The 24,996-nt window shown below is 33.4% G+C and overlaps 3 protein-coding genes across 4 annotated transcripts in view; 2 read left to right on the top strand and 1 right to left on the bottom strand.

The window, feature by feature from the left end:
* LOC150096749 (A disintegrin and metalloproteinase with thrombospondin motifs 6-like) overlaps positions 1–3,598 on the top strand; it is a 50,540-nt gene extending 46,942 nt beyond the window's left edge. The window contains exons 12-13 of the mRNA XM_090408612.1: positions 3,235–3,345; positions 3,449–3,598. Coding sequence (XP_090264738.1) covers positions 3,235–3,345; positions 3,449–3,598 — 261 coding nt within the window. The remainder of the gene's footprint in view (positions 1–3,234; positions 3,346–3,448) is intronic.
* The window catches only part of Trs31 (trafficking protein particle complex subunit 31), a 331,260-nt gene that overhangs the window by 166,955 nt on the left and 139,309 nt on the right, over positions 1–24,996 (bottom strand). For both annotated transcript variants that reach the window (XM_090408257.1, XM_090408259.1), the window contains exon 2: positions 3,709–3,776. In XM_090408257.1, coding sequence (XP_090264383.1) covers positions 3,709–3,776 — 68 coding nt within the window. The remainder of the gene's footprint in view (positions 1–3,708; positions 3,777–24,996) is intronic.
* On the top strand, positions 6,264–22,177 carry LOC150096748 (A disintegrin and metalloproteinase with thrombospondin motifs 6-like). The gene is made up of 10 exons (XM_090408611.1): positions 6,264–6,303; positions 6,813–6,946; positions 9,250–9,379; positions 12,055–12,218; positions 14,003–14,138; positions 14,281–14,410; positions 14,604–14,811; positions 19,734–19,910; positions 20,064–20,217; positions 21,596–22,177. The coding sequence occupies exons 1-10, from the start codon at positions 6,264–6,266 to the stop codon at positions 21,709–21,711; spliced, it is 1,389 nt and encodes a 462-aa protein (XP_090264737.1). The 3' UTR covers positions 21,712–22,177.

Raw genomic sequence — 24,996 nt, 5'->3', positions numbered from 1 at the left:
AGTTTTATTCCATTTTATTATTATTTCATTTAAATAAATATTAAAAAGAATTGCTGAGAGTGGACATCCCTGTCGGACCCCTTGGTTTATCTCTCTTGTACATGATAGCTCGTGATTTAATCTTATTTGTATTTGATTATTTTCATATATACTTGTGATAGCTTTTAGAATATTATATGGTATTCGTCTTTCTTTTAATATGTTAAATAAAATACTTATTTTAACTTTGTCAAATGCTTTTTCAAAGTCAATAAATGCAATATGTGTTTCTAAATTGTATTTTCTCCTTTCCTCTATGATTAATTTTAGGCAAAAGGCCGGGTCTATACATGATCGTCCTTTTCTAAATCCATTTTGTACTTCTGAAATAAAGCTTTCAGAATAGTTTGTTATTTAAAATTCTGCAATATATTTTGTAATAACAGGAATTTTGAATACTTATACCTCTATAATTTTTAGGGTCATCTCTATACTTTTTTAAGGATACGGATCACAATTGCATTTTCCCGTTTCTCTTGATGGGCTACTTGTAGAATAGATTTTATTTAAGAATAATAGGATTCTTTCTTTGAACTTTATTCCTGCATATTCATATAATTCTGAACCTAAATTATCTTCCCCAGGTGATTTTCCATTTACCATTCAAATAAACAAATAAATAAATAAAATATGTATATAAAGTGACCACCAATTTGAAGACAAGCTCTGTCATGATAAGGTTCGAAAAAACTTGTGCAATCACTTCTGGGTTCACGTTCTATTGTTTACTGCGTTTTCGGATTTCTCTACCAATTCTAGCATGACTCACAGCTCTGTAATTTCGCCTGCCTGTTTGTTCTGTACAGACCTTCTCTCGCTGACCTCCAGTCTTCCATAGCCATAATTTTGCTAATGATAGCGTGCTCCATTCCTCCTGCTCATTTAACAAACCTTGCGGTGCTCAAATAACTCAAACTCCAAGCACAACCACCACTTTAAATTATGATCTTCATGTCATTCTTCAATGAAGTGAGGATAATCATGTCAACTTTAATGCTGCCAAAATATAGTTCTGTCTTCTCTCTTGCAACCATAATAAAAAGCAGATATTATTTATCTCACGTTTTTCCTAGTACAAACATACCGCATTCCCGTAGCCTCAATAGAAAGACTTGAATTCGAATTTTACAGAGGATCCTTTATAAAGGCATTTCACCCCCTTGCAGGGTTTTTCTTCCCCGTAAAACTCAAGCTATTTTCGCACAACAGGCAAACTAGTGAGAGAGAAACACATATCATTTGCAGACGTAATGTACCTCGTAGCCTTAATAGCGTCGGTAGTAATTTAAAACAATCCATCCAACCCCCCATAGCTTCTCTTGGGTTTCAAAAAAAAAAAAAAAAAAAAAAAGTCAACATCCTCTTCGGCTTTAAAGATTATTATTACCCACTTTACAGAGCCAAACCTATACAAATCCCATATCTATCCAATGTTAGCATACCGTTTTCACATTTGGGATAAGACGAGGTTTTTATAGGGATGTAGTGGAAGGGCCCGTGTTGAGTTCTCAGGAGAAAGAGATCTCCAAAATTTGGAGAGTATGTGACAAAGGATTACGCATCTGCTATTGTAATAAGTTTATTTCCGTTATATATTTCATGTTTCCCATCTTTGCATTCCATGAGAGGAAACAAATCAAAGTTACAAATCAAGGAAGAAGAGAGACTATACAGGCTTCATTTCTCATACATCAAAGAGCTATTAAGGTTGCATAAATTTTAATTTTCGAAATTCTACCAATTAATTTAAGGCAGTGTCCCTTTCTTTGATTCAGGATTAAACTTTTTCATTAAATATAACTCAAGTGAAAGTAACTTGATTGTATGAAAACCATGAATACTAGTTGCGCATAATACGGAAATGAATTTATAAAAATCATGTTTGATATTTTCCAATTATAAATAAAAAGAGTTCGTGGTTTAATTAGTAATTTTTCCTTCTCAATCACTTGAATCAGTCTCGACATCTCAATCGACCATCAGAACACATGCAATTTACAGACAAAAATACAGGTTGTCCCATAAGTTCGTAGATATTTCAATAATTCATAAAAATGAGAAAAATTGGTATATTAGAGTGCGGTTTGAACGAAAGTGAATGGCAAGAGGAGAATTTTTTTTTTTTTCTGAACCGCATGCATCATTTGCAACTACCTGCAAATGAGAGTTCTATAAAACGCAGGGTGTACTGCTGACAGCTCGTAATGAATGCGTGCAAATTCCCAGTCAATGGGGGAAACAGAATTGTTTTTGTGAAAAAAAACTCCTTGCGATTCATTTTCGTGTAAACCGCACTCTAATATACCATTTCTAATTTTTATGGTTGTAGGAAAATTAAGTCGTAGGGAAGACAGTGAGATGTGTGTAGCGGAATGAAGTAGCGTGTCCTCCCGCGATGAATTCTTGGACTCCTTGGAAGTGTCACGTAATAGTAATAATAATAATGTCGATGTCTGGAACGGAGAGCCCCAAATACTATTCGTGGAGCCTCTGATTTTTCTTCCACGACACCGTTTCCACTTTACGCCTTTTCTATAGATTCATCAATGAATGGACAACCGTCATTCTTTTTTTTAAAGACTATAAAAACTACTCGAGCGACAATCTTTCACACTACGACCACAAACCTACCTAAAAATAGCTTCTTTCCTCTCAATCCACACATGCTTCATGTGATATAGATTCTATAACCTTTTGATTGATTAAAAAAAAAAAAAACTTCATGGACAACAAACACTTGGAGATTTTAACCGACCGGAAAATAAACGGAATATCTCGTAGCGAAAATGCAACTAAATTTAGTATGCAATGCATCAAACATTCATAACAAGCAGAAATTAGTACCGACATTATTATTATTATTACGTGACACCTCCGAGGAGTCCAAGGACTTATCATGAGAGGACACTCCGCGCCACACAACACACCGTTTATGCTACTTAATTGTACATCTACACACAACATTACCGATCCCACTAATAGTATTTTTGTCTGTAGATTGCTAGGGCCGATTTGTCTGTATGTCTTTGAATGATTTTTTTTTTCTTTCTAAATAGCTTTTTAAGTGAATTGTTTTTGATGAATTTTCTGGGTGTCCTTTTTAGGGATTGTCTGGAATTCATTAGGACTTTTGTTTATAAAAAATATTCTATATAAGGTTTAAGGAATTATTATTTTTTTTTTTTTCATTCACAGAAACCTTGTCAAGCTTTGTGGTGCATGAAGCTCAACGGTAATAACTGTATTAGCAATCGAATTCCAATGTTGGATGGAACTTCTTGCAATACAAGTGATATTTCCCATGGAGTGAGTACAAATTCTCTAAAGAAATAAGTTCTTGTGGTGGAACTTTCAGTGCTTTGGTATCTTCTAATACCTCTTATTATTATTTTATTTTATTTTTTTTCAGTGGTGTTTTAATGGAAATTGTGTGTCTGTTGGAACAAAACCTGAATCTATGGAAGGTAAATGGGGAGAGTGGTCAGAATGGGGGCGATGTTCTCGTACATGCGGAGGAGGAGTTGAATACAGCGAACGAGAATGCGATAATCCCAGGTAATTACCAAAAAAAAAAAATAATAATAATAATAAAATAAATAAATAAAAATAAACTTTTCTGATTAAATATATTTACTGACGTCATGAAACTTACGATTAATCGGCACTTACAATCGAATTCGATAAATTCTTCAAATACAAACACGACAGTAGTAATCCCATCATCAAAAATTTATATTCTGAAAAAAAAAAAAAAAAAAATCAGAATTATTTTAAAATGTAATTTTTTTTTTTTTTTTCAAATTCAATGATTAAGATATTTGAACTTAAATTAAAATTATTTCCTAGATGAAGGACACTTCCTTTGAGTTATAGCTTATAAAATAATACTCTGTATATTCCATTAGACCCAGCAATGGAGGAAGATACTGCATTGGAGAAAGGAAGCGGTTTCGCTCATGTAGTATCGAGGCAAGTATATATTTGGATGTGGATATTTTAGTAGAAATATTTCCTTCTTATACAAATTGTGGCCAGGAAATGGATAAGTCATTTAAAAAACATCGATTCTCTCTAAATACTTTACTGATGCTCTTGTTAACTGAAAGTTTAGGAAGAACTGCTTTTGTCAACAGTATAACATCATGAGAACATCGTTGATATACACTCTAGACCAGTGGTTCTTAACTTTTTCGAAGTCACGGAACGCTTTTGATTCTAAGAAAAATTTGGGGAACACCAAAAGCATTGGGATCATAAAACTAACAATAAAAATACGCATGGATTTGCCTTTTATAAAAATGGAACTTATTTTAATACGATACTTGAGCTTATCGGCCTTTGAAGAATTCAGCAATATCAGGTCTAATTATGTGATATAGCTACCCTAATATAGTAATTAAAAATATTGGCTAAATATGCCATTTTAGCACACCAAATATCATTTTACAAAAGCATCTGTACCTTCATTTTGAAAAGGCCAATAATTCATTCTTAACTTCTAAAATTCGGAATAGCACTTTCCCCTGGATAACCATCTTATTTCAGTGTGCAAAAGCAAAGATTGGTACTTGACTCCCATAGATATGCAAAGTTTTTAAAAAGGCATGCTTTTAAACGTCTTGATTTAATTTACCATATTTACAACTTGGTCTAGTACAGGTTTTAATATTGCCGGTAATGATTTTCAAACTAGGGATTCTCTGTGTAAAAACTGTGCGTAGATATAATATATCCTGCAAACACATGACCTATAAACGATATTCTATTGGTTTAGAAATCAACGGGCATAGCAGTCTTCAGTTGTTAGGATCAGAGTAACCAATTACAGTCAGAACTGTGTCATGTGACATCTTTCACCGGCGGAACACTTGTAACCAGTTCGCGGGAGATCAATTCAACGGACGCTTACAGATTACTGAAATGTTATAAACATAATTGTAAGAGGTGCCTGAATTTGAAAGTAAATAACTACAGAAAATTGTAAACAAACTATTTCTTTTCAATCAATTAATGAAATAACAAATTATATCGAAACTGTTCTAATAAATGATTCCATTGAATTAAAAATTTAAAAGTAAAAAATAAAAAAAAAATCCTCCTCTCTAAGGTAAAGTCAAAAGTCAGTGAATTTATAGGATGTTAAAAAACATATAAAAAAAAACTTACTTCATATAATTAGTAAGGCCTCTGGAGCACGTAGCATTGCTACTTCATCCAACCACTACGTTGAGTGAAAACACAATTATAATCAGTATCTTTGCAATAAAAATATATAATTCACACAGCAGTATCATAACAGATAAAATACAGAACTTTGTTGTTGTTGTTTAAAAAAAAAAAAAAAAAAACATTATTCAAACATTATTAAAAACATGCTGTGTCCTAGTATTTGCAATATTTAGGTTAACCCGCTTCCCCCCTCCCCCTCAACCAAAAAAATAAATAAAAAATTGTGGCTTGAATTTCAAGGGGAAGCTATGAAAGATATGTAACGATTTTTGAATGCTCACTAAGGTAATTTAAAATGAAAACTAAAGAAATTCGTGTAAAGTTTGAAGACCAGCAGTTTCAGACAACGTGTTCAACAAGTCTAATACATATCAATCGTTTAGAAACTATGCTGTGCCGCCATCTAACGGTAGAAAAAGGAAATTAATAAAATATGAAATTAAAAATAAGGCAAGTATTAAATTAATATATCCAGTGTTTCCCAAACTTTTATTACCCTGCGCACCTCTTTTTAAATTTCTGTAACACAAGTGTACAGGCAAAGGCAATTTCGGAGAAATTATAATATTTCATTCAAAAGTGAATAAATATAAAGCTATTTATTTTTCAACATTTGCATTATAATAAACTGCGGACATGTGAATTTTTTTTAAATTATTAAATACAATTTTAGTTAGACGGATCCAATATAGAAATAAAAAATATGAAAGTTCCAATAATGCATTTAAATTTTCATTAATCTATATATATTTTTTTTAATTTTTAGCAGTAGGTGGGGCTTCACGTCAAGAATACAATTTCGTTTTTATTTGATTTCTTTATTTATTTTGAGGACCGCAGGCGCAAAAAAACTCAGTAGATGCATGGGTAGTGAGACAGTTGCTGGAATGACCGTTAACATTTAAGACACGAATGATTCCGAAATTTAGCGGAGAGTTTCGACCATGTGGTGGTTCGAAAATTCTAATACAAACATTTCGAACAACTCAGTTAGAATGCGATTGTGCCGTCAACTAGACGCGACCCCTAACGGAGGTCAGTCGTACATGCTGAAAGAATTCTGTATTTAATTCAAAAATTTAATTTCTAATTAATATGAAGAATATGAAATACACAACGAATAAAATATTTGAAGATAAATAAAAAAAAACTAAAAAAAAAACAAAAAACGAATGACTTAAAATGTGAATTTGTTTCGATGGAAAGGGTTGACTTTTTATTTTTATTATTATTATTATTATTATTATTATTATTATTATTATTATCAGGACTGTCCGAAGGAATCGGAAGATTTTAGAAAGCTCCAATGTACAGAGTTTAACACAGTTGAATTTCGAGGAAAAAAGTATGAGTGGATTCCTTATACAGAAGGTATTTTTATTAGCAAACTGATTTAAGTTTTTCAAAGGCTTAGTTTCGCATGATATTTTAAAATAATCTATTAATTTCCAGTGCAATTTTTATCTTTCGTTTTTTGTGAATGGGAGTTTTAAATGTTCGCTCCGTCTATGTCATTTCAATCTCGTTTCTTCTTTCTATTCTAGGACAAGTGAAGCCTTGTTCTCTATATTGTCAAGCTGTGGGTTATAACTTCTACGTTGAAAGAAAAGTTAAAGTGGTGGATGGAACTCGCTGTTTTCCAGACACGCTAGATGTATGTGTAAATGGACAATGCAGGGTGAGTGCACAATTTATGAAACTTCTGCATAACAAATCCATAAATCTGTCATTTATTCTAAAACATCACTCGTTTAGGGAAAGATTTATGTGCTGTAATAAGATTTCATATTCTGCAATTTATGGATTTAACGAAGTGCAAAATGCTGCAATAAAATATTTACGGACAACCGACATAAATCGTCTATCCTATAAACGTGTGAGAAAACGGAAGGGGGAGGATAATCGCACGGATTAGAGAGCGGGAATTTATGAAACTGCGGAGACAAATGAAAATATTTTCAATATTTTTTATTGTTTTCTAATACACCGATTTTTTTTTAAAAAAAAAGTTCATAACATATTAATCGCACCCTTGGGAACGATATAAAGAATATACTCCCCAAGTATCTCCCCTTCCCACACTGCTAGATTTCACACCAAATTAAAATTCTAACGGTTTTGGACTTTTTTTTTTCGGATCTCTAAATAATTTTTTTAAAAAAATTAACATTCGTCCAGGCGATGTTATACATTTTAGTGCTGCGCATACATCTACACCTATCGTGACGTAATTTCCTATTGTAATATTGCTGGTCAAAAATAGATTTCTGACCTTCTTAACAATTTAATCGTTAAGATCTTCAAAGCGAAGTCTTCGATTTCAAAATAAGAGCGAAAAACCATTACAAGAGTCATTTCGACACCCACAACGTATTAGGGGTCGTTTTAACCTGACCCTTGAAAAAAGGTATTCATCCAAGCATTTCGAAACAGTCAGGCGGGTGAAACGCTATATATATATATATATATATATATATATTTTTTTTTTAAGGTAATTCTGATCCTTTGATGTTGTTTTGTGCACTTCACAAAAATGCGTCGTTATCTATAACGTTCATTTTTTGAGTCTGTACGCATATTCTCGCTTGACGAATTTAAATAAAATTCGGTAGGTATTTCCGATCCTTAAAATATGTCGAAACAACTCGAGCTTTGGTTTCAACTTTTGTGAAACAAAAAAAGTTTCGAAATAACACAAAATAACACCTCCGAGTGGAGGGAATGTACTGAAATTTGATTTAGTAGTGTAGTCACAATATGACTGACATTTAATATACATAAGTCCTAGTAAAAGTCGTTACGACAAATCTACAATTTAAGCCTCACAGATGAAGTATGTGTATGCCTCTCTATCCATCAGTCTTACCAGAGTGATGGATAGAGAGTGGTAATTCCGTGATAATTCTGTGGTAATTCCGAGACCCATTAACTCAGTACTGGGCCGAATTATTTTGAATTACACCGAGGCAAGTAAGGTTATGGTGCCAATGCTCTTCTGGCCTGTTTGCCATGTTATTACAGAAACATTCAAAACGCAACGCTTTATTTTCTACCATTATACTTTAAATCATATAAACGCGGGGGGGGGGAGGGGTAAAGACGTTTTCTCAGAATTTTTCGTAATGTTAATTACGATGTGTGTTGAAAGCGTCCACCCCTCTGTTTAATTAAATTCGCACACGAAAGTTTTAATAAATAAAACCCATTCCGAACATTCTGTTCAAATGACTTTGTAGAATGGAAGCACACGAACGCTTTTTTGAGTAGTATCACCAAAGTCACTACTCCTGCATGCGACAAAAAAACAAAACAAGTTTTGAAGTGTTTCATTTCTGAATGCTATTTATTTATATTTATTTATTAAAAAAAAAAAACTGAACTCACTCAGATCAGTTGTATTCATCCTAAAAAATAAAAATAAATAAATAAATAAATAAAAATACATGCAGTTAGTAAAGATCAAAATCTCCCAAACTTTGGGTAGGGAAAGGCCATCAATTCCGATTTAAACTGGGATTGTTCAGTAAGGCCTTGGTTTTTACTTTAAACAAAATGTATTTAAATCAGCTTTCCCACAGGTGTTGAGTTCCGTATCGACACCATGCTGTGTGAGACCAGACGTATGCAACAACCGGAAGTCACATGAATAGAGTTTCACGCAGCGTGATGTCCATACGGAACTTATGATCTACTGGAAAGATGCCTGCGTGATTCATAGTACTTCTCCTTCCAGTTTAAATAGTTCTTTTTTTTTTTTTTTTTTTGAAATACATTACATTTGTAATATTCTTCTTTAAGTTACATTAGTCAATTCTATGCTATCGCAAGAGTGGAAAAATATTTTCAATATTTTATCTTCATGGTGTTTATCAAAATGTGAAGAAATATATCTTTCTTCACATACAGAAAACAAAGGGTTCACGGTACTAAAACAGTTAAAATGATATATATTTTTTTTATTTTATTTTAATTTTATTTTAGCATGTTGGCTGTGATCGCAAACTCGGATCAAAAGTGATGGAAGACAAATGTCGAATATGTGGAGGAGATGGCAGTACTTGCTACAAGCAACGTGGGTCTGTTAACGCAGCAATGGAAAATAAAATCAACTGTAAGCCACTTTTACTTCTCCTATTACAATGATTAAATAAGGAAAGAGTTTACATTAAAGAAATCCCATTCCGGGAAATAAATATATATTTTTTTACAAGGATTATAATAAACCCACCAGAGTATTGCGCTGAGGATAACAGAATTTAATATGATCAGATTTCGTTATACTGTGTGGGTGTATAGGTGGGTAGATATAACAGTGAAACCAAAGAGATAATAATGATTTCTATTTGCGTTCCAGCCTACGCGGAAGTTGTTCGAATACCAAAACGATCGGTTAACATTTTCATAAAAGAAAAAGAAAATTCAAGAAATTTCTTGGGTAAGTACACACTACGATATTTGGCTCTCATGTCATGTAAACCTTTGACATATTCGATCCGAATATATTTTTGCACGTAAGATTAACTCCCTGAGAAACGACATTCTTATTGATCTGACTTTTAATGAGCTACAAATAGTAATAATACATTGTACAGAGAGTGAAAACGGAAATACGTATATATATAAGCATTACGTGTCCAGGACCTCAACCATTATTTACACTTGTTGCAAAAATTATTCGATCTCCAGCTGTTTCACAGATCCTTTATTTCAAAAATTTCCTGGGTAAATTCCATAAAAGAATGGAATAACATTCATTCTTTTATGGTTTTGTCCTCAAACGACATCTTAATATTGCTATGATGTGGTGCATTATCGTATTGATACTCAGTTGTATTTCCAAAAAACCACCACATGTGACATTATCCAGAATATTAACACAGCAAGCGATATTCCGAGCACAGATTCTAGTACCAACCCTAAGAAATGTTCCCACACCTTAACATCGCCGCCACTACACATCATAGATGAAAACACGTGCTCTGATGGATAGACCTCTCTTGACAGCCGCCATAAGGAAACACGTTCATTTGCTTCGAATAGTGTGTGTGCATAGTGATTCATTACTCTATGCCACTAATGATCTACTGGTCCGGTCAAAGCGAGCTTTACATCACGCAGATCGAACTCGAGCATTGTTTAGAAGATGATGCTTGGCTTATACGCAAGCAGAAGCCTATCAAGGAAACTGGCACATACTGTTCTGGAACCTCTAACTATGGAAACTCGGATTTTCTGATTGAGAGAATCCACGGATGTACGAGATAAAACCTGCAGTCCTTTTCGGCAACCCTCCCTCTCTTCCTTTCTGTTACTTTATGTAGTCTACTTTGGCTGTTTTAACCACTATGTTTTCAAATGATGTCAAATACAGTTGATCAGGAGATGCGTTGTGTCTATGAAAACACACACACACACACCGCCCCCTGCAAATCGATTACCTCTACACACACACACAGAGTTAGTCAAAGTGATGTCATTAGTGGACAGAGGCGCACGTGAAAATGATGCACTAAACATCACTCTCGTCCTGTTTGGACTGCAAGACTAAAGAGGGGGAAAAAAAAAAAAAAAAACAGGCGCAAATATATGGAACTCAGAGTGCGAATCATGCACTCTGTACTGACTGACACCATCCGTTTTTCTTCACAAAATATCTATCCAGATTTACTTTTGAAAGATTCAGGAGTAAATAACAGGCAGAGTAGTTTGCGCTTCTATTAAATCACTGAGAATGAACTGCTAATGCGAAAACACTCTTGCTAGGAATGCTTCCTAGCAAGAGTTTCCAGACTCTTATTGGCACAGAGCTCTGTCATCATTGCTGAAGTGCATTCGTTATCCTACTGACAAGGGCATCTTTTATTGTTATGTCGAAATATCATTTTATTGGTGCCTTTGGAGGGCATCAATAAGATTTTGTTTATTAATCTATCACACTTCACTTAAAAGGCGAACGATTAGATAATGTGGAAATCTTATTCTGGAGACATTAAATAGGTCCTTTTTTTTTTTTTTTCCAAGCCACTGCGAGCGTCCAGTAAGATAATGGTTTCTCTCATACCAAAAGATGAAAATTACCAGTTAAACACATCCACAAATATCCATACCACAGTAAGAGTCGAATCCATGTCCAAATAGGGAAATGCTATCCAGTTAGCAACCAGACTGGCAAGAGATTCTGGTTACAGATTAGAAGTTGTTGCAGAGCACTCAGAGAGAGAGAGGGAGCACTTTCTCATTAGGGAGACTAAATTGGTAACCTTTTATTTATACTTGTATACCATATATATTTACATGGAATGCTTACGAAGAATTTTGTTCGTAATGAGTTGCCATTCTATTTCAGGGATTTTAGGAAGTACACCTTTGCTCGGGCAATATGGTGGAATTCCCTCATATGTTCTTTGTGTGGTTATAACTGGCGGCCTGTCGATTTAATGTATTCAAATTAAATTAATGTAATGTATGCCGTGTTGTATTTACTGTAAGATAAGAAACCGGTAAGAAGGTTAAGTTAGCTGATGGATCGATCAAACGCAAATATAATACGATATTTACATACAAATATTTAAATAATGCAAACACAACTGAGTTTGATAATAATCTGCTTTCTCCTTTTGAGTCCATCAACAGCACCAGTATGCTATAGGGCGAACATTATCGTAAAATGAACATATTAAAAAAAAAAAAAAGCAAACTAAAACTAAGTCGTTATAAAGATATTTAAATGTCCAGAAACTTTCTTTCGTGATTTAACAACTTTAAATTTTATTTGTATTTTTCCAGCTCTCCAAACATTGGATGGCAAGTATCACATTAACGGCAAGTGGATGATCAACTGGCCTACAACTCATCAGGTAGCTGGAACTAGATTCCATTACATGCGTCCTGAAAGTGATCACCAATATCTGAAAGCTTTAGGTCCACTTTCGGAGGATATCATTGTGATGGTAAGATAAAGATATCTTTAATACATAACTAACTGGTTGTTGATTATACGCTCAATGGTCAAAAGATTAGACACATCCCAAAATTGAATTAAATCCAACAGTCACATGCCAGCGACAAAACGTGATGGGTATGGACAAGAAGCGTATACTGACTATAAATATGCCGCAGACTTCCTCCGAGAGACAGTGTCGCATTCAAGTGTGCGTGATGATGGACAAAGGGCGTGACCAAAAGTGACGTCAAACTGGAGTTGATAATGGAAGTCAAATTGGTCACAAAAGTATCTTGGAAATCGCTATCCTGATACGACATAGGACGACATGCAAAAATTATATCGTGTATATCGAAAATGGAGTGAGATTAACAACAAATATCAAATCAACGTCGAGCATGTGACCATGACAGCTGACCGGTACAATGGACCCATTGTATTTGTTCATAACAATAGTGAACGTATAGTGATAGTTTCCCTTTAAAACTGTACATATTTTAATGAAATTATATCGCAGACGATAATTATTGGCAATTTAGTATAAATAATAAGAAACTTAGGATGAAAATAGGCCACTAATAATATCCATGTTTACCGAGTTTTCATAATAAACAGCTGCAACAATAATACAGTAATTTCATGAACAACAGACATTCGAAGAACTTGCTATGCCTAATTTTATTAGGCAGATTTCAAAAATAATATTTTTAGTGGGGGGGGGTTAAATTATATTAATTTAAAATTTCTTTTAGTTTTATTTTAGGCCTGTATAGCTCTGTGAAAGAAGCGTTTGGGTCCATAGGCTAGGCCGCCCGAAGAAGGACCTATGTTCGATTCGCGTCGCAGACTAGATAAACTCTCTAAGCCTTTCTTTGATCGGTTCCCGAGTCAGTCGATCTCTGGTTCAGGTAAGCGGTGTTTCTCCCGGAAACTTGGGTTTTCGTCCCGAAGAACTCAAGAAAAATCGATCTTAGAATCCTACACTGCTTTAGACAATAAATATATTGTGTCAAGGTTAAGGAACACGAGATGGCGGTACTAGTTCGCCGTCTCTTCATTGGATGCCACTTTAAAAAGTTAGATAGGGCTAAAACAGCCTCGCCCACTCTCTGTAAGGAAATAAAAGGCGTTAGCAGATTAGTTTTATTTTAAAGTATAAATTTTCCATATTCTGACATAAGGGACTTCACTTTATAAAGAATATTTGAGAAATCATCGTTTGAAATAAGGGATTTTTTTATTTTATTTTTATTTATTTTTTTTTTTTTTATCGGAGATACACGTCTCCGTAGCTCAGTCGGTTTCAACGACACCCTTTAGTTGGAAAGAACTGGGAAATCCTGTCTCAGAGGCGAAGAAACTTTATCAGGGCATCGGAAGATGAGTTAGCCTTTCGATGTTAACAATTTACAATAGTTAACATTTCATGTTAACTCTTATAAATCAACAATCGATGTTACAGTTCGCGTCAAACAACTAAACAGACGGGGGGGGGGTAGCGCTACGTAATCTTCTCTTCTATGTGTCTAGTCATTGAAAAAGAGAAAGAGTATATTTATATATACTCTTTATATATATATATATATATATATATATATATATATATATATATATATATATATATATATATATATATATATATATATATATATATATATATATATATATATTTCATTTTTATTTTTATTTTTTTTTTGTGTGCTAATTTCTAGTTTTTGCTTCTTTTCTCCAATTACCAATACGTTTTTGTTTAAAATACATCTAATTTATAAATCCTCATTCATTTTGCAGATATTGCTCCAGGAACCAAATAAGGGCATTCTGTATGAATTTAACGTGCCGATTTTGGAAACGGAAGATATTGTGACCACAGGTTTCAGGTGGGTTCACGCCAGTTGGTCGAACTGTTCAGCATCGTGTGGAAAAGGTTTGTAGTACGTGAATGAGTATTTGAATCTTTCAGTGTTTTGATTCGTTTTGTAGATCGATAAGCGACAGCTGTAAAAAATCAAAACAAAAAAAAAATGCTCGAAAAATCGAACTCTAATCGTGTATTTTTATGATTTCAGGTATATCCAAGGCAAGAGTCGTTTGTGTGCGTGAGGATGACAAGACTTATGTAAGCAATACTTATTGCCGGTGGCTACCGAAACCTACACACGTGAGCAAAGTATGCAATCTGGGACCCTGCTTGCCTGTGTAAGTGTTGTGTTATAAATCATTAAGGATACTACTTTTTAATTCTTGAGCTCCGTGCAGACCAAATCCTTTGCTATTCATACACTATGTTCTGTTAATTAAATACAAGCAAATTATGTTGTGTGTGTGTGTGGCAAGAGTGCACGCTTGATAATGTGCTACATTTATTAGTAAATATGCTTTTTTCCACTAGATGGAGCCTCGGTCCATGGAGCGCATGTTCCCAGAGTTGTGGTGGAGGCTTCAAGACTAGATCAGTTATCTGTATGAGGAAAAAATCAGAAGATTTGGAGGATAAAGCCGTGAACGGTAGTCTCTGTGGATACCATAAACCAGAGCAGAGATCCCTATGCAATGAAAAGCCCTGTCCTAATGTCTGGCATACCGGACCATGGCTTGAGGTTGATATATGTATATTATTTTTCTACATTTGCATAAAAAAAAATTAGTAAATGCACGTTTCTTTAATAAGTTACTTTTAAATTAATAGTAACTATTCAGTTACTACTACATAACTTTATGTAATCAAAATTAATAGCAATTTGGCGCCCATTAATTATTGGAGCCCTTTAATTACACTAAGTATGTGATTAACGGAGTTTAATATTTAACATTAAAAAGAAAATGATTTCTTAAAAAATTATTTTCGATATTTTGCTTGCCTAATTTTAATGCTTTTTTTTAATATTGCAATCTATAACCCAATAAAATTAGTACTATATATGCCAATTATATTAATATATTGCATGTATAATACTATACGAGTCTAAACTATTCATTATTATGTGTTTAGTGCTACAAAAGTAATATTTTGAGCTTTATTATTTTATGTTTAATTCATTTTGAAAATTATTATTCGTCTCTCTCTCTCTCTCTCTCTCTCTCTCTCTCTCTCTCTCTCTCTCTATTCCCCTTCATTATAATTCAAACAGCCGTGTTTTCTCGCATTAAAAAAACATCCTAATGTTTGATCCTTAATACAGAACAATTATTTTACAAAATCTAATCAATCAACATACATGATAATACACTTACCAGCTTCCTTTATATCTCAATATTTTAGATTTTCTTTGTCTTGGTTTATCTACAAAGGAAACACCTCTAGATCTTCGCCACCAACACAACATATGTTAACGGTAAAAAAAAACAAAAAAAACATCCTAAATTTCAATCTGTCGATCACCAAAATAAATTAAATCCAAATCATGTGCTATCAGCAATCCTTGAAATCAGTCATTCAACTAACTCCGGTCTATAATTATCTTTCCGCTAGATAGCAGTAAACATGTATTATGTTGCACTGAACAAGGCGGTTGATCCTAGTTATAAATATAGTAAGTAGAATGAATAAAAGTCATTTACCATCTATCTTACGAAATGGTGACATTTTTCTCCTCCACTAGCTGCTTTACAAAAGGGACTAATTCGTGCAGGCCATTGCAACTCCTTACCATTAATTGTATACGTGTTTTTACATCGCAAAAAGGTTAAAAACCTGTAGTACATTAGTACCGTGACTAGGCAAAAGGTTAGGGGATCATACAAAGAGAAGACTATGTGCGTGCATCAACCTGAATATGTCAACTCATGTTTGGAGATAGAATCAGTCACAAAAGCACTGTCAAGAGGTAGCTGAAGAATCAAATGTTCTCTCTCCCTCTCCTTCTCCACAGATTCTGATTGTTTATACAGCCCCCCCCCCCCATATACACACATTGTAGGCATATAAGTGAGCCACTCCATCCCCTTTCTTCAAAACGTTCGTGTTGTTGACAGCGTTAAGTTAATTCTTATGTTCTGGTGCCAAGTATAAAAATCGAAAAAAAAAAAATCGTTTCTAAATATAAACTTTAGCATTACGAAGAACATTTCCACAGAAGCAGCTATTGATATACGTGCTGCCTCTGTTTTCTTTACATTACTGCAATAATATTTATATTTAACAAACTGACAGATAATATTTCATGACGAACAACTTCATAATCTCGAAATATAAACAAAATTTATATTCATGTTACACTGACACCTTGACTTTTTATTTTTTTCTGGATTCTCAATATTTTGTGTCCGTCCTACAACTAATACTTATTCGAAACTCCACTTAAATTCATGGAGGTTAACGATGTCTAACAGAATACATACACGATTGACATATTAGGCATCATTCTTAGAACACAATTCCTTGCTTACTGAAGGCCTCAAGAGGCAGAAAAAGGCTTACTGTTTCTGGCACATGGTTCCCAGTACATCTAACTCAATCACAATGCTATACGGTTTCGTTGGTGAAATTATTATTATTACTTGACACCTCTAGGGAGTCCAAAGACTCATCGAGGGAGGACATCTACTCTACAACTCTATCTCCATCAACTACAATGAACATGAACCACAACTACACCAACGCTCATCACTACCACTAGTATTTTCGCAGACAATCACAAACATCTAAGCTCACAGTGGGATTCGAACCAGCAGCATTTGGCTGGAGAGCGGATACGCTAATCACTCGGCCAACAAGACAACAAGGCTGGCAAAAAAAAAAAAAAAAAAAAATTAATTAATAATAACAATAATAATAATAATAATAATAATTCGCCAAGTGGTGAATGTATTGGACACTTACTGGTGTTTTGCTCGCCAGGTGGGGAGGAACTTCCTTCTTTTTTTTTTTTTTTTAGATTTAAAGCTGACATATTATCAACTAATCAGACGCAATCCCACGTCTCCCCCCCATACACACACACTGTTCTGAGAATTAGTGTCTGAGCTCAAATCGCTCCGATTTAGTTTTGTCGTTCTTAACGACCTGTGCATCCCTCACTTCCTCGACCCTGCATGCTATGTTTTAATGTGCATACTTTTTGGCACTGCACATCTATTTGAGTTGCTCTTTTTCGAAATATCACCTAAAACAGAAAGATACCCAATGGTATGTTTTTTTTTGTTTTTTTTTTAATCATGAACATCTTTATCTACAAAAGTAAGGAGCTCTTTCTTGAGATCTCTCACGCTCAGTAATCCTTAATTACCGTTCTATTTTCACTTACCTGATAATAATTGCTGTTTTTAATTACTTCCCCCCTCCTTCGCTTACCTCTTTACCTACCTAGACTCACTTGCTATAGTGGCTATCTACGAAAAACTGCACAACTGTAACATATTAGTATTGTGAGTTGGCTTAGCCTACTTTTTGAGTTTTCATTTATACCCCAAAACCAGACACTTCTAATAAAGTAATTAACTTAAATTTGTAAACCAATTTTAAACATTTACATTATTCGCGTGGACAGTTTGTCAGCAAATTAAGCATATTATTTTGTTCTTTAATTCTAGATGAGGTGAGGGTGGTGTTCTGTAGGTCGAAGCCAGTGTGAGCGTTTTGTATGTATGCCACTAAGGACTCTGACCATTACGTACACATTTATTTGTTTAATAAATAAAATAAATTGAAACAACCAGAATAGAGCAGTTCAAAAGTCGTTACCTTGAACATTAAAATTTCATCGTGGGATGAAATGCATGTGGAATGGAGAAATTCCTGATTTCTCTCCGGTTCGTTATTCTGTTGCAACTAACAGAAAAATAAACTGGGCCAATGAAAATAACTAGTATACATCCCTCTATTATCATATCCAAGTGGAATGAAATGTAAAATAGTATTTAAAAAAAAAAAAAAAAAGAACAGAACAAACTTCGTTTTAAGTCATGTTTTAAATGACCTAGTTAGTCGAGTGAGTGAATAGCGCATCCGTCCAACATAGAGTTCGAATCCCACTGTGATAATGGACGTTTATAAATGTCTTAAGGAAGTAGATTTCATCGCCCCCGCGTGAGGCTACCATCTCGCTGAATGGAGGCCTGAAGTGGCTTAAAAAGTTCCATGTTTGATCTCCTTATTCCACCTACGATGCTAATGAACGACAGCTTCACAATTACAACCGTTTGGGGGACTCACATAAACAAACAAACAAAAAAAAAAAAAAAAAAAAAACGAAGAACGCCTTCTTCTATTTGATCTCATTTCATTCTTTCTCCATGAATTCAAATTCACTAAGCAACCAAGGCCTAAGATTGACAGAAACCGGGAAAATTGTATCTCAACCATAAAAACTGTTTATTGTTTTTAATTTTACGTATTTTCCTGAATTTAGGGGCAGCAAAGTAGTGCTTGCCTTGGAGAGACATACGAGTATATCCTAACAACGGTGCTGATACTGCCAATAACTTTATACGTATCAATCCCAACATTCAGTATATTTATTTACTCATAGAATAGTTAAACTATCAATTATAAAATTTATGGTTAGTTCACAAAACATTAGGGAGTTCAGAATTCCCTTGATCTTGTTTTTATTTTGTTAAAAATAAAGTTCGGAGTTCTTTTTTTTTTTTTTAAAGTGTTCTGGATATACTTGCGAACAAAGTTTCATATTTATAACGTCAATAATGATAAGGATCAGAATTTCAACCTCTTTTTTATTTATATTTATTTATTTTAACCTTTTAATTTCATGCGAACAGAATGGTGCATGTGTTCTTGTCGAAAATCAAGTCCTGCGGGGTAAACTAAGAGGGCATTATAATGACTCATTTCACGTGAATCTTAATTAGAATTAGCTATCCGCAAGTCTGTGGCTAAAAGAAGAAGAAAAAAAAAAATATATATATATATATATATATATTCAGTTGTAATTATTACAGATCCAAGAAAGCGAGAACACCTGTGTTAAGATAGTGGTGCCAAGGTCTTAATCCATTATGATTAATGAAACTAAAAAAATTCCACTCAGGTATTCGCAGCAAACCAAAAGAATCCAAACAGACTGCTTGGCTATTAAACCTATGCACCTGCTAAAATACCTTTCATTTAGCCGAACAGATCGTATCTAAAGCATTCCAAGAAAAATTAACACGTGTTTTATTGTTAAGACTTCCTTATTCAACTGGGAAGGGACGGTTCATATGCCGAAGGACAAAGGCAACATCATGAAGGTCACGCCTGACAGCTGGAATTAGGGACGAGTGCACTGCCTGATAAGCCATGTCTTAATGACTAACAAGATTTCGTAGTTAATAGTACTTTAGGAGAAGAAGAAAAAAAGCGTATTGACAGCACATTGACAACTACTGGAGTCGTAAAATAGAGAAAGCAGGTAGATGGTATGGCTTTGTAATTTGAACCAAATGTGGAAAACTGCACATCATATGCAACTAAAAAGCCCATCATTATAATGTGAAATCAAACTGCCTGAAAATTTGGCTTGTCTTTTACTTTAATTTGTCTTATCTTTTACTTTTAATTTTACTTGTCTTTTCTCTGTAGTGTCAACCTAACTGTGGACCTGGACAAAGGATGAGATCCGTTGTATGCATGAACGACAACCTTTCTCAAGAATTATCACCTTCACAGTGTTCCCAGAGTAACCGACCATCAGATGTCTCTGAATGCAGTAAAGGTCGATGTTCTCGTCCAAAATGGAGTACTGGAACTTGGAGTGAAGTAAGAAAATCTTCTCTTTAGGATAATAACGTGGTCAGATGTTCTGTAGAGTTAAAACTCGTGAAATGTTTTTGGTATGTGTGTGTGTTCTTTTTCTCTGTAAATTATTAAGAAATTCATTTTCACATGGAATTTCCATGTTTACTTTGACAGTGCAATAGTACGTGTGGACATGGTCAACAGTTTCGAAAAGTAGAATGTCGAACCTGGGACGGAAAACAGAGTCAAGAATGTCGAAATAACAAGATTCCTGCCCCTGTTAGAAACTGTCAAACGCCGTGTAAAGTGCAAAATGCAACTGTTGAAGGTGAGAATAAAATAATGATAATTTCATTTTCAGCATTCATTGTGATATTAAGCAAAGAAAGCTAACATGACCACAACATAATATATCCAGCTTCTAAATCTAAATATTCTAAATCTTCAGATAAAAGTCTGCACCTAAATTCGGACCTTCAGCTGGATTTAGGTCCAGACTTTAATTATCCACATGACTGCAGTAAAAAAAATATATAAGCTGTTTAAATGTGACACTTCCGCAAGAGAAAATGCGGAAGTGTTCATATTTAAATCTCTATCTATCTTGCACATGCGCAAGAAAGGAAGTTAGCAAAGCAACCGGATTTCGTGTTGATATCTATATAATAAAATACAAATTGGCTACTCCTTTTTTAGTTCACTGGGGGAAAGCAAAGTCAGACAAGTAAAGCCAATTAATAGTTTTGATATATATGTCAGCTATGATTTAGGTGAAAGTAGAAATAAGCTATTATGTATGTACTCTTAATGGGAAAAAAACAGGCTCTGTCAGAACCTGTAAATCAAATTAAACAATTAAGCAATTTTACTTTTTTTTTTTTTTTTTTTTTTTTGCACTTCCTTCTGCTGTAGTAATTATAATGCATTTTTCTCCCATTTATCAAAATCTGAAGAGGAAAAAAAAATCATTCAATGAAATAAACTGACACTGAATTTATTAAAGAAAACAATGGGAGATATGTTTGATTTTATTCTTATAAATATAAACAGTGCGAACGAAAATTAAAGAAAATTAGCAGTCAATGACGTACAGATAAAATATTAATAAAATATCTGATTTTTCTGTTTGTAAATCTCTTTTCCCTGTCTTTTGGGGGAAGTACGCGAATAAACCATTTATTCTGGAAACTTAAAAAGGTTGCTAGGTTAGGTCGGTGGCCCAATTCCCGTTAATGTCATAAAAATAAATTGCTATAGCCAAATTTTCCCGCTGCACGTCGAATGCTTCGTGGCATTTCGACACTGTGCTCATCAGTGGAACTTTCCTAATGGTTAAATATTTACTGCTCATGAGCGTGTTTCTATCTTTTTAACTGCGTTCTTCGTGTATATTAAACAACCCTCCCACCAGTGCGTTCATGCGAATACAAAATTTCTTTCGTTCGTAATAACATTCATACGATATCAACTGCGCCTGTTGCAAATTATGACAGAAATGAAAACCAGCTGCTATCATGGAAACTCGAGTCAAGATTTGAAAATAAAGTGATACAATAGTAACTTAACTTCGACATCAAAGTTAGTTTCAGAGAGATTCTTCTTAGAAGTTATTCGCATTTATTATTATATTCGCAGTTTTTTTTTATTTTTTTTTAACCTCTACGCAGTTCCAAATGATATTCATTTATTGTATTTTATTTATTTAGATTGTACGGATGTGAACAAAGTCGGATACTGCCATCTGGTGTTAAAATTTAAGTTCTGCCAAAGACCGTATTTCAAGAAAATGTGTTGCAAAACATGTAAAAAAAGTCGAAATTAAAGTAAACATTATTGTCAGCAAAAAAATTAAGAGTGGCTGTCCAGGTGTTGGATGTTTCTAAGAAGACATAACAGCTGAAAAAAAAGTTGTTTATGACAATACCAGAATCGTTTGGAAATTTGATATACTTCATATCATATTTGTTTTCCTTTTGATACGACATACTTCGTTTTAAATGAATTAGTTTATATGCCCTTCACAAGGACATCTCTCTGTCTCTCTCTCTCGCTAAGTTCTCTGCACCACTACTACAAGATAGGAGTTTTCAAAATGAGTGGCAGAGTACAATTACTATGATTGCAGGTTTACTAAAGCTCAGGATACAAACAGACGACAAAGAAAAAGCTGTGGAACGAACTTTATGAAATTATTTGCAGTGTGTGTGGTGAATTTAATCACTTCTGCAAACCGAATTGAAATTTCCCCAACTGTTCCAACTGAATTTATTAAACCATTTCATGTCAAATGTTTTGCTGTGTTCTTATTTTTTTTGACTTAGTGCATTACTTCTCACTTGTACAACCTACTAAACGCTGTAAACATCGCCAACACTAGAACACTATGCTCACATTTCGGCAGGTACACCAAAACTCTCTCTTTTTATTTATTTATTTTTTATTTTTAAATAAAAAGAAAAGATAACGAGTAACTTACGTGACATAGTTCATTACAAAATTTTCACCCAAATATCAAGGCATCCGTCCTCGGTATGAATAAGTTGTAATACAGTTACAAGCAAACGAGTTAAAAATTTAAGCGATGTGAAATGTTCCAAAAGAAATTGCTCTTACGCGGGACTTTTATAGTTTTTTTTTTTTTTTTTTTTCTTAAGAACCTTGTGTTTAGAGTGATAACATGTTCTGCAAGACGATATGGTTCCAGCTCATAGAAATGAATGCAATTTTAATGTTCTTCTAGAGGAAAACAGGTGCATATCTACCTGATTGGAAAACGTAAGACAAATCACAGGTGCAAAGAATCTGATAAACACCAGGGAAGGTCAATGGGCGAAGTCTCTCATTCGCAGAACATAGAAACGGGGAAATTTTGCGGAAAGTCAGTTAAAAAAAAAAAAAAAAAAAAAAAAAAAAATATATATATATATATATATATATATATATAACAATTTGTCACGTAAATTATTTGTTATTTATTCGTTTCATTCAAATGTCCAATTACGTTTCTATTTGTCAAAATACTAAAAAAATAAATAAAAATAAATAAAAGCTGCTTGATATTATTCAGAAAAGAGTAATCCGGTAAACAGATTATTCTTTTCTGACAGACTTAATCCAGTCAATTTCTCATTGCTGTTCTGTGTATAAGAAAGTGACTGAAATGCTTTATTCTTTTCCGCTAACAGGCTACAGTCATTTATCCAGTTCAGAAGCTCAAGAAAAATATCTACAGGTTCCTTTCTCTTTCCTTAACCACTTTTCCACGCACGACGTTGATATCCTATCAACATTAGTTAACACACCAGTAGTTTCAACCTCTAGTGTGTGTGTAACTGATTTTGTATATTTTTATAACAGAATGAAAAGAATAGATAACCTCTCTAATTTTCTTTTATAACAATACGTATGCTAGACAAGAGATCGGATATATTATTTCTAGTTGTAACAACTAAATTTTAATTAAATCACTGCCCTGCCTATGGAAGGCTTGAAAAATATATGTGTTTGGTCTCCAGGATAGGATTACTATATTATCGAATCTTTAACCTACTCACGAAAAAAAAAAAAAAAAAAAAAAAAAATTATATTTCTACATGATGATTATACTCACGAAATAAACCTCGGGCACTGTTTTCTGAGTTATAAAATACTTTGATACTTTTTATATGAAATTTTTGGAAACGACGCATTTTTCATTTAGCACGTGGAAAAAATATGCCTACTTTTATATTCTAAGTCAGCTCTAATCTTCCGAAATTGCAAATTCAGGAAACGAAATATCTCGCCTAGTAATTTTGTTCGCGACTGCCAGAGTGTAATATTTAAACTAGTTGTTAATAATTAGTTCTTCATTTTTTTTGTATTCAAATAAAATATGGAAAATAGAATTTTATAAACATATTTCACCTTGCGTGACCCTGTCAATGAATGTTTGACTTGCAGATAATATGCTATCTAAGAAAATGTGTGTGTTTATTATCGCATATCGCATTTCAATTTGCATTTTTCCTATCAAATTCTCTTCGGCCAATGTGCGAGTAGGTACGTTAGTCTCGTAATCAAAGTTCTTTCGTTTTATTGCAGCCATCTGACAAGAAAATGACAAGAAAAAGAGGATAATCTGTGTTTTTTATTATTATTATTATTCATAAATTCAATGAATATTGCAAGAATAAAAATCAAATGTTCTTTGGTAAACCTGGAAATGGTTACGTGTGAAAATGCAAGCTACAAGGGTTCGGTACTGTTAAATGAAATTATTTGAAACAAAAGAAGCGAGTTTATTTATTTATTTATCAAAAGTAAAAAATAAAAATAACATCTTTAATATGAATTAAATATGAGCACATTTTTACGATTATTATTGCTTTAAATTTTATTAGTAAACTATTTCTATGACTGAAGCGCCATTTGAAAGACGAATGGGTATAAAAAGAGTATGATACACAAAAAATTATGGAAGATTCTTTTTTCAATTGACAGCGAGTGAAATTAGTAATTTCAATGAAAGGAAATGCACTATTATAGTTCATGGAACATAGAATTAATAGCATTTCTATTTTTATTTAGTCCAATTATCTGATATTGTTACTAAGTATCGTCAATAACGTCAATAGTTAGAAGTTACAAAAAAGGGTAGTGTTTTTTTTTTTATTAAATAGTTTAGTTTATCCTTTTTTCAACTTTAAGCAACCTTGTTTGCCAGCGGATCATAACATGGGTTACTAAATTGTTTTAATATCGATGTTTTTGACTCAGCAAAATACTTTGACCCACTTTGCTCCTTGTTTGTTCTTGTAACATATAAGTGGTTCACCAGTTATCATTCCTCATTCATTATTGATAAGCTATACGTATAAGAATCTAGACTTTGGTACAAGTAAAGTAAGTTTGTCCAAAGAAGATACGATATAATAGAGAGAAGCGAAAAAGGGCACTGATTGCACTTTTTTTTTATGTGTGAAGAAAACATTTATTTTTAAAGGTAGTTGCTAATCAGAAATTCTCCAAAAACCTTATGTATTAAACCACTCGTTTCAAGAGAATCTTAAAGATTTATTTAAAGACATCTCAAGAGATTTCATTAAGCTATTGATCTGGACTTTCT

This window comes from Typopeltis vanoorti, chromosome 18, assembly GCF_054136105.1.
Source record: "Typopeltis vanoorti isolate ZY-2024b chromosome 18, IOZ_Tvanoo_1.0, whole genome shotgun sequence".
In the NCBI taxonomy this organism is placed as follows: domain Eukaryota; kingdom Metazoa; phylum Arthropoda; class Arachnida; order Uropygi; family Thelyphonidae; genus Typopeltis; species Typopeltis vanoorti.
Note: the sequence above shows the minus strand (reverse complement) of the source record. Positions and strands in the feature narration are given on the sequence as shown.